This window comes from Agrilus planipennis, unplaced genomic scaffold (genome assembly GCF_000699045.2).
Source record: "Agrilus planipennis isolate EAB-ADULT unplaced genomic scaffold, Apla_2.0 scaffold31, whole genome shotgun sequence".
NCBI lineage: Eukaryota > Metazoa > Arthropoda > Insecta > Coleoptera > Buprestidae > Agrilus > Agrilus planipennis.
In genome coordinates this window covers 1,977,655-1,987,558 of record NW_020439053.1, presented here as the reverse complement: position 1 = coordinate 1,987,558, position 9,904 = coordinate 1,977,655, and the positions used below count along the sequence as shown (strand labels likewise).

General features: G+C 32.7%; 1 protein-coding gene across 1 annotated transcript in view; it reads right to left on the bottom strand.

The window, feature by feature from the left end:
* Nucleotides 1–9,247: 9,247 nt before the first annotated feature.
* LOC108741117 (dynein regulatory complex subunit 5-like) overlaps nt 9,248–9,904 on the bottom strand; it is a gene marked incomplete at its 3' end in the record, with an annotated part of 10,286 nt that continues 9,629 nt past the window's right edge. Inside the window, exon 6 of the mRNA XM_018475766.1 lies at nt 9,248–9,507. Coding sequence (XP_018331268.1) covers nt 9,248–9,507 — 260 coding nt within the window. The remainder of the gene's footprint in view (nt 9,508–9,904) is intronic.

Genomic DNA, 9,904 nt, shown 5'->3' with positions numbered 1-9,904 from the left:
CTCCCTTTCACTAATCCTGTAATTAAAATAATTCTTGTTAAATCAAACCCATTTCCATTTTTCGATTTCCACGGTAGTTCATTATTTAAATCTCTACTGCTTCTTCCATCCTGAATTATCTGACTTCCTAGATACCGAAAGTCAAATATATATATAGACTGTAACCGCGAAAGAATAAAGTTGGTCAGTCAGGATCCTTGCAGTGGGCATGGGACACAGTTTTCAATGAAATTGTCAACAAAATATTATTTTGATGTGTAGTGGTAAAAATATAAAAACTATGAAAACAAATCGACAAAACTAACGAAAGCTGAGAGTCCGACCGTAAGTAGGGTACGCGCGCACTAGTACTGTATTGTCGTTCGACAGTTTAGTCGCCCATATAAAGGCAGTTCACAAACTTTTCGGTTGAGTCTCGTCAAAATTTGTACCCAACTGAACCGTTGGCCGACAGACCTACAGCATAGTACGTGCACCTGACAACAAAACATTTGAGTTTATACTTTTAATATTTTAAAATAATAATTATATTATTTTTAGTTATAATAACGATCCGCGGTGGCCATCATGGATAGAGAAACAGATTTTACCGAAAAGTTAAAAGAAAACCAGCCTTGTACGATAAAACTAAAAAAGAATACAGTGATTGTAATGCGAAGGAGCTTGCCACACTCATTCTGTGGAAGTTGAAACTTTCTAAATCATGATAAAGCTGATTAAACTGGATTGGATGAATCCAGTATCTTGTATTCTTAGGTTTTTTCGTCTCTGCCAAATCCATTTTAACATTTCTTCAGATAGAGATGATTATTTATCTTTTAAACAATAGTTTAATTAGTATGCGCGCACAGATGTGACACCAAACAGTTCATTTTGATAATGCATTCATAACCTACTTGGAACGACTAAACTACTTTTGAAAAATTTAGTTGTAGTGTGCGCAAAACCTAACAGTAAACTTTTATGGGTTTTATAACGCGAGCCAAGGCCGACGCGCCTGCAAAAGCTTTTCACATTTTCACAAAGGAATAGACATTCGGTCTTGATCTTTCAGTTCTGCCAGTTGTGTATATTTTTCCCGAATATTAAACCGTTGAAAGTCTCTCTCTACGTTTTATTTAGTACAAATGATACACATAACCACTATAAATGAGTAAAATTGAATTACATAACTGCTTAATAAAAAGTTCATGGTGATGCACAATATTCTGTTGAAACCGTCAAATATCATACGATATTATATATAAAACGATATCAATCTCATTGAACCTCATCAGCACGTCGTAGACAGAATACAGAGCCACTATACCTGCTGTCTTAAGATAGTGTTTTACTTATAAATTACTGCAAATAGCGTGATGTACGACAGATGGCGTTTACCACGCTGTTTGTAGTAATTCACATAACTTCTTAACACATTGACTTCTTCACTTGCTTAATATATTTTTTTGAATGATAACACTAAGTCATTAAGTCCCTCTGTGAGCTTCCTTATCGAAATGACTTGAGCGGCCCCTTTGCTCAGGCGTAGTTTACGGATTGGCTTATATTTTTACCTTGTAATATAATATAACATGTTCTTAAGAAAATTATGTCACAAAACCGTTTTCTTAACTATTTCTCGTATTTACTCGATGTAAATTATATTTTCCTCTCGTTCCCATACGTGATGTTAATAAATTACGAAAATAGCCTTCAGACATTATAATTTCTACTTAAGAGGACATTTTACCTGTTTTTTTTAATCTACTAAGAAAGCACATCCGCAAGTGTCAAATGTAAACATATCGATAAAATTATTTAACTTCTTTTTTCTTTATATATTATATGTCAACAGGAGTATTTTCTTCAACTATCGGTATTCTGGTAAAACCTGCAATTACTTATTAGACATTTACCTTTAAATGTGTATTTATGCGTAATTCTATTTTCTGTAAAATCAACAGGTATTATCATTTTTAAACCTGAATATTTATGGTACGTACCTAACAGTTTTTGATTAAAAGTGAACAAGCAACAAAATTTCCTTATTTCGTAGAAATCATTTATACCTACAGAAGAAACCTAAACAAAAATATTTTATCCTGTTTATCAAATCCTAAATGTAAGTAGAATAAATAACGTTTATAATCCAGTAATTTAATTGATATATGTAATATATTGCAAACTATAAGAACCTGTTTCGAAATAATATGAAATCTACAAAAGTCGAAAGCTGTAGGTATTCATTACAAATCACATTATTCAAGGTTTGCTAAATAATATTGATTACCTGGGAAATATCGAACATCGGCAGGGATCCTTTCAAAATACGGTAGGAAAAGACAACACGAACGAAGTCATGTTTTTCTGTTTCGGAGTCGTCCAATTGAATGCTTTTCGGTGCCCAATTGGGGTATTTGTTAGTGCTGTATATATTAGCAATGCAACGGAAGTGTCATAACGGAAACAGAAGCAGAAACAGAAGTAAATAGTTATTTTTTGCGAAAGCGGATGCGGATGGGGAAGTGTAATGAATTTAGGTTACTATTTAATGCAGTGGTTGTACGCCCTTTTTGTTACAACTTCTTAAAAAAAATGCTTAAAATTATAATTTTTCATGAAAAAAGGCAAATTCCTTTTTACTATAAAAAGCATCTGACAGAGTATAAATTTATTAATATAATTGGTGTTATATAAAAGAAGAAATAAGGTAAGAAATACAATATGAATTTATATTAAGAAAAAATTTATTCTAACACTGTTGCAGTGTTATGAATAAGGTCAGTTGCATTTAAAGATCAGATACAATTTTAAGATTAACTGATTAACTTACACACAAAATACCTTAAAAATAATATAATTTAAAAGTCTTCGTCTACAATAGAAAACTGTTGTTCATTTATGCTATTGAAAAGATATTCTGATCTTTCTTCTTCCTTTTCCATTACCACTTCTTCTTGTGTACGTTTTGTTTCCGTAATTCCTTTAATATTGTTATAAACTTCACGTAAAATTGCATTCTCTGTATCAGAAGTCATTCCACACATTCGAATATCCAAATGCATAATTGAAACGTTTTTTCTTAGTCCTTCCAAAATACATAATCCTGCGTCCTGCAAATATAAAAAGGAGCTAATTCATTACCGGAAATTCAAGGTAACACGTACACATTATTTGTACTTTTTACCATAACATGAAAATTACAAATATAAAGCTAGTCTTTCACCATAAATGGAATTAAAAGGTATTGTATTTGCCGAGTACTAAATCGGATATCTATAAGTGTGTAAGTATTAACGGACAAGTGATCTGTTCAATTTTTCCTTGATTTCTTGAAAGAAAATACGAGAACCTTGAGGTCTTTTCCAGGACATATGCAAACATACAATACGATAATGTCTAGATACATTTTTTATACGAAATCATAATCAATAATTCCAATAAGAGGAATTTTCCTTAACTGGAAAATCGAGAATGGTCCTCGGAGATCTTGAATTTACTTTAAATTCAATATGAAATTTTAAAAAATGGATGGCACCATGAGTATGAAAAAGCGTTTTACCTTTTAAAACATTTTTATGAAATTTTGAATTATAGGGTTTGCGATGTAAATTACAATAAGAAACGGCTTCGTTTTTATTTTCAGAGCAAATCACACAATATGTGAGAGATTTGAATGAATTAGGTAAAACTGGTTAAAAACCTACCTACTCATAGTACAATAGATAGTTCATAACCCATAACACTGTCCGTATTTAAACAATATAAAAATCAATATAATGGATTACTAGACAAGTTGTATAGCAAAATAGTGAACTCATTATTTTGGCGACTTGTTTCTGTGCGGTGAAGGTGTATTAATAAATTGCAAAAAAAAAATAATGAGGTGAAATGACTTTCTAGTAAGTTTTTATATAATTTTTGACAAAGATAAAGATAAAGTTTTTGTATTTGTTTGTGGTACTAATTTAATACATACTGTACATAGATCTAGGGAAAAATCCCTTCGGAAAAAAACCCTGAAAAAATATAAATGTGCAAAATGGAGCCAAGTTCATTGAAAACATCGTTGTCGACTTTGTCGATAAAAGAGTTGAGATCTGAACGAGTGCCAAGTGTTATATACAAGGTGTAATCGAATAACGTTCATTAATATTGAACTTGGCGAGTTTTATATTTCTTGCGTTAAAGGTAATTTTATTGATTATTGCGACTTATCCTACGATACCTAAATACGAGGGTGGATTGATAAGTTTCCGGCCTAACCAAGAGATGACGCCACTAGGCCTACCTTGAGGTGACATTCTATAGTACCATCCTTGGATAGCTTGTAGCTATAGTTTCAGCCCGATCTCCTTGCTAGTGTAGGTTTGACAGCACGCTGAACAAGACGCCTCTGTGGTTTTCGTAAAAATGGAAAAGCAGGAAAATCGTGCTGTCATCAAATACTTTTATTTGAAGGGGTTAACGCCGAAGGAAATTAAAAAAGAGATGGACTCAACACTGGGGACATCCTCCCCGTCATATTCAACCGTTAAGCAGTGGGTTTCCGAGTTTAAAAAGGGTCGTGTGAGCACCTCTGATGGGCCTCGCTCAGGACGCCCCGTTGAGGTCACAACTCCAGATATGATCGAAAAAATTCATCAAATAGTGCTGGGAGACCGCAGATTGAAAGTGCGTGAGATAGCTGAGACCTGTAAGATGTCATATGAACGTGTGCAACATATTTTGCACCAACATTTGCATATGGAAAAGCTCTGTGCAAGATGGGTGCCGCGTTTGCTAACAGTCGACCAAAAATTGATTCGAAAAAACATTTCTACCGCAAATTTGTCATTGTATAAGCGTAATCCAAGCGAATTTTTGCGTCGATTCGTAACCGTTGACGAAACGTGGGTCCACCACTATACTCCTGAAACCAAAGAACAGTCTAAACAGTGGATTGGACCAGGGGAACCAACTCCAAAGAAGGCAAAAACAATTTTTTCGGCGAACAAGGTTATGGCTACTGTTTTTTGGGATGCAAGAGGTATTATATACATTGATTACCTTGCAAAGGGTAATACTATCACTGGTCAATACTACGCAGACTTATTGCAACGTTTGAGCCACGAGGTGAAAATTAAACGACCTCATCTGGCGAAGAAAAAAATCTTGTTTCATCACGATAACGCACCAGCGCACACGTCAATCGTTGCGACGGCTAAAATCAACGATCTAAAGTTTGAATTTATGCCGCACCCTCCTTACTCTCCAGACCTAGCCCCGAGTGACTATTTTCTGTTCCCTAATCTCAAAAAATGGCTTGGCGGTAAGAGATTTGCGGACAATGAAGAAGTAATCGAAGCTGTAAATGGTTATTTTGAGGAGCTTGACGAATCAGTCTATAGAGATGGCATTAATAGACTGGAACACCGCTATGAGAAATGTATCAGCCTTGGAGAAGATTATGTTGAGAAATAAAAAAAAAAATTTTTAAAAACCTTGTTTTTCTTGGTCAGGCCGGAAACTTATCAATCCACCCTCGTATATACCAAATAAAGTAATTCGGCTACAACTTCTATGGAATTTGACATCCATTCAGATCTCAACTCTTTAATTGATTGACAAACGCAAACGTCGTTGTTTTAGTTAAAATATCATTGATTTTTAAACTGCTTCATCAATTTCGCATACCTTGAAAAGGCATTAGAAGATTTAAGAAATAAGTATTAATTTTAGAAAAATTTTACCTTTTTTACACGTCTTAAAATATATATAAACATTCTTGTTGACCTTGTCGATAAAAGAATTGACATCTGAATGGGTGCCAAGTTCCTTATACAAGGTGAAATCGAATTAGATTCATTAATATTGAACTTGGCGTGTTTTAAATTTCTTACGTTCAACTCAATTCTATTGATTATTGCGACTTACCCTGCGATACCTAAATTTAATATCAAATAACGTAATTCGGCTACAGCTTCTGTGGAACTTGGAACCCGTTCAGATCTCAATTCTTTTGATTTTAATTGACAACCGCAAACGTCGTTCGTTTTATTGAAATTTTAATTTTTAAATTACTTTATCCATTTTTGAAAAATTTTGCCTTTTTTGCACGTTTCAAAAAAATATATAAATGTACACAATGGAGCCAAGTTCATTACAAACATTCTTGTTGACTGTCGATAAAAGTATTGACATCTGAATGGGTGCCAAGTTCCTTATACAAGGTGAAATCGAATTACATTCATTAATATTGAACTTGTTACGTTCAATTCAATTCTATTTATTATTATTTTAATTTATATTAATTTTTGAAAATTTTTACCTTTCATACACGTTTCAGAAAAATATAAATGTGCAAAATGGAGCCAAGTTCATTCAAGTTCCTCAAAGAGGCATTAGAAATTTAAGAAATAGGTATTCATTTTTGAAAAATTTTGTAATTTTTCCGAGTTTTACCTTTATATGCTCCTTGATGTCAACTTTCAAGTTTCTAAGCCACCTAAAAGTAGTCCAAATTTTTGATAAGTGAGTGAGTGAGTGATAAAGGGAGCACTCTTCAAACCTTAATAACTGGAGAAGTATTTTAGGCTTATCCCTAATGGAGCCAAGTTCATTCAAGTTCCTCAAAGAGGCATTAGAAATTTAAGAAATAGGTATTCATTTTTGAAAAATTTTGTAATTTTTCCGAGTTTTACCTTTATATGCTCCTTGATGTCAACTTTCAAGTTTCTAAGCCACCTAAAAGTAGTCCAAATTTTTGATAAGTGAGTGAGTGAGTGATAAAGGGAGCACTCTTCAAACCTTAATAACTGGAGAAGTATTTTAGGCTTATCCCTAAAACTATATATAATAGTTTTAAAGTTTTAGCAGGANTTTTTGAAGTGAAACTTCTTTACGCACGGTAGGGTAAGCTCGTTTCATGCGAGTTGCTATGTAACGAAATCATGCAACGCATTTCCCCCGCTGTCTGTCCCTATGTATGCTTAGATCTTTAAAACTACGCAAAGGATTTTAATGCGGTTGTTTTTAATAGATAGAGTAATTCAAGAGGAAGGTTTACATGTATAATACATATATACATAATATAGTAGAGAAACACTGATGATTTTAAAGGTTTGTAATGTGATGTCGTAAATAAACACATTTTTTTGCGCTTATATTGCAAACGCTGGCTGAACCCTACAAGATAGATCAAAATAGTATACTACAGTATTGTACACCTTAAAAAGGTCTACAAAAAAGTCCGGGATGGTATATGTCTGTCTCTTAGGGATAACCCATTATTTACGAAGCGATTTTAAGCAATACAGCATTACCTTATCTAATTAAGTTCTTTTAAATACATTGTGCATTTAATACAGATCAATATGGCCTTTTACAGCATCTAAACCATATGAGCTATTCTTATAAAAAAAAACATCGTCTTGTATGTCTATTTATTTATTATTATATGATAATCGTTTAATTTTTTTCCGTTTCATTAGGACGTTGTGTTTTACTATCACAAACTAAAGGTAAAAGTCACATTCCATTTTAAATTGCAACCTATATTTTATGAATCACCTCGGACATTTCCAACATTTATTTATATTCTTGTTTTTTACTTGCTATGTGAATAAATATAGAAACAGTATTTTACACAATGCGGTTTTGATTCAACATGTTATGTATTCAAACATTATTGCCGTAAAGTTCTAAACATAATTGTTTTTAAATGACAATTTTAAACAAAATTTATTTATAAGTTTCAACCGGATAGTCGTAAGAAAAGAGAAAAACTGTATTATTAGATAGCGTTTTCGTGGAAATTATGACTTATTTCGTAATCATTTTTAAATTCCATTTTTATTGCTTTCTTATGATCTACACGTTGCTATGTCGTTTAATGCAAACTTAAGCGGCAACTTCCAAGCAAAATTACTTTTCATGTATGTTTTTTATGTTTCATTAATCAACTTTCTGTCATGTTCAAACATGAACCTAATAGTAAGTGTACGAAGTATGCCAAATATTTGAGTAAAAGGTGCATAGTAATTAACTCAAAAACCAATGGTCAAATATATACTTACAAGTGTAATGCTAAGAAAGCAATTTTTGTTTTCCTTATATTTTGCTTAATTCTAATGACAAATTGCTTAAAATTTATCTAATTTGATGTAATGCCGCACATTTACAATATATAAAAAATAACATTGTTGTTTTTATAGTCAAAGTCTGCAGTTGTAACAAAAAAGCTTCTTCTTTTCTTTTTCTGACAGTTTACAGAACACATATAGGCCCATAACACACGTGTGTGTATAGCGTAATACATGTACGCGATGCATTCTTCAATGTACATTCGATTACGTACATTTATTACATGCAGGAGTCCAAACTTTAATCCACATTAAGATACAAAGTAACGTTATTTTTATTAAATAAGCATTAATGAATGCACGTACATGTACATGCGCATACTTTCTTGAATGCGCGTCGAAGAATGCATCGAGTGTGTATGGAACTTAACGTTAACTAATGAGCTCTGATGAATACACGTACATGTATTAAGTCATCTACGTCCGTAGGTAGGGTTCTACTTATGCTGAAAACGTCAATTCTATATGTAACTGAATATCCATTGTTGAATACGCGTCGAAGAATGCATCACCAGTGTAAGGAACTTAACGTCGATGAGTGCTGATGAATACACGTACATGTATTAGGTCGTCTACGTCCGTAAGTATAGCCTTTGTTATACTAAATAACGACAAGTCTGTATATAACCGAATGCACATTCCTGAACACGCGTCGAAGAATGCGTCGCATGTGTATGGAACTTAAAACATTATTGAATGCGCGTCGAAGAATGCATCGCATATGTATAGAACTTAATACATTATGAATGCGCGTCGAAGAATGCATCGCGTGGGTATGGAACATAACATTACGTAATGAGCGTTGGTGAATACATGAACATGTATTAAATCATCTACGTCCGTAGCTATGGCCCTTATTATGTTAAATAACATTAAGTCTGTACGTAATTGTATTAAGTATTGTACACCCATGTGTATGAAAATTAATGTAACGTATGCGCAATCTCAATCATTGTTTGTGTTAATTTATAATCAAATTAAGTAACAGGCGTTTCTTAAGATTTATTGGCTATTTTCTGTTAAAAACAATTTTGTTTTCTTTACGTCTTCTTTGTTTCGGTCGAAAAACGTTCCTAATAACTTTCATTAAATCTTAATGTGCAATACAATTTATTAATAAATAAGTATTCGTGTAGATTTACCTCACCCATTCTGTTACTACTTATATCAAGGCTCTGCAACACATTATTCTTGGCAATCATTTTTCCAATTGACCAATTACTTTTTCTCAAACAACATGCGGCTAAACATAATTCTCTTAATAAATGACCACCTTTAACTAACGCTTCGGTTATTAATTTTCCGCCTTCCTCTCCTATCCTGTTAAGTTTTAAATCCAAATATGAAAGCCTGCAATCGTCTTGACATAATAGAATTGCAAAATACTTAGCTCCAGCACATCCTAGAAAAAGAATTAAACTGCCTTTAAAATACTAATCAACTCTATTAAATTCATTAATCAGACGTTAAGAGATAATAATGTACATCAAATAACTCTCAAATTATTGTAAAATGTACAAAACTATATGGTTCTTAACTTATAACCCATAATTTCTGATAAATAAATAATTCATTATTGGATAATAATAATAACACATGTCTATTCTATATATATAATAATACTTTCATAAAACAAAAACCATTTACACGTTAAATATGTTTTTGAAGTGAAACTTCTTTACGCACGGTAGGGTAAGCTCGTTTCATGCGAGTTGCTATGTAACGAAATCATGCAACGCATTTCCCCCGCTGTCTGTCCCTATGTATGCTTAGATCTTTAAAACTACGCAACGGATTTT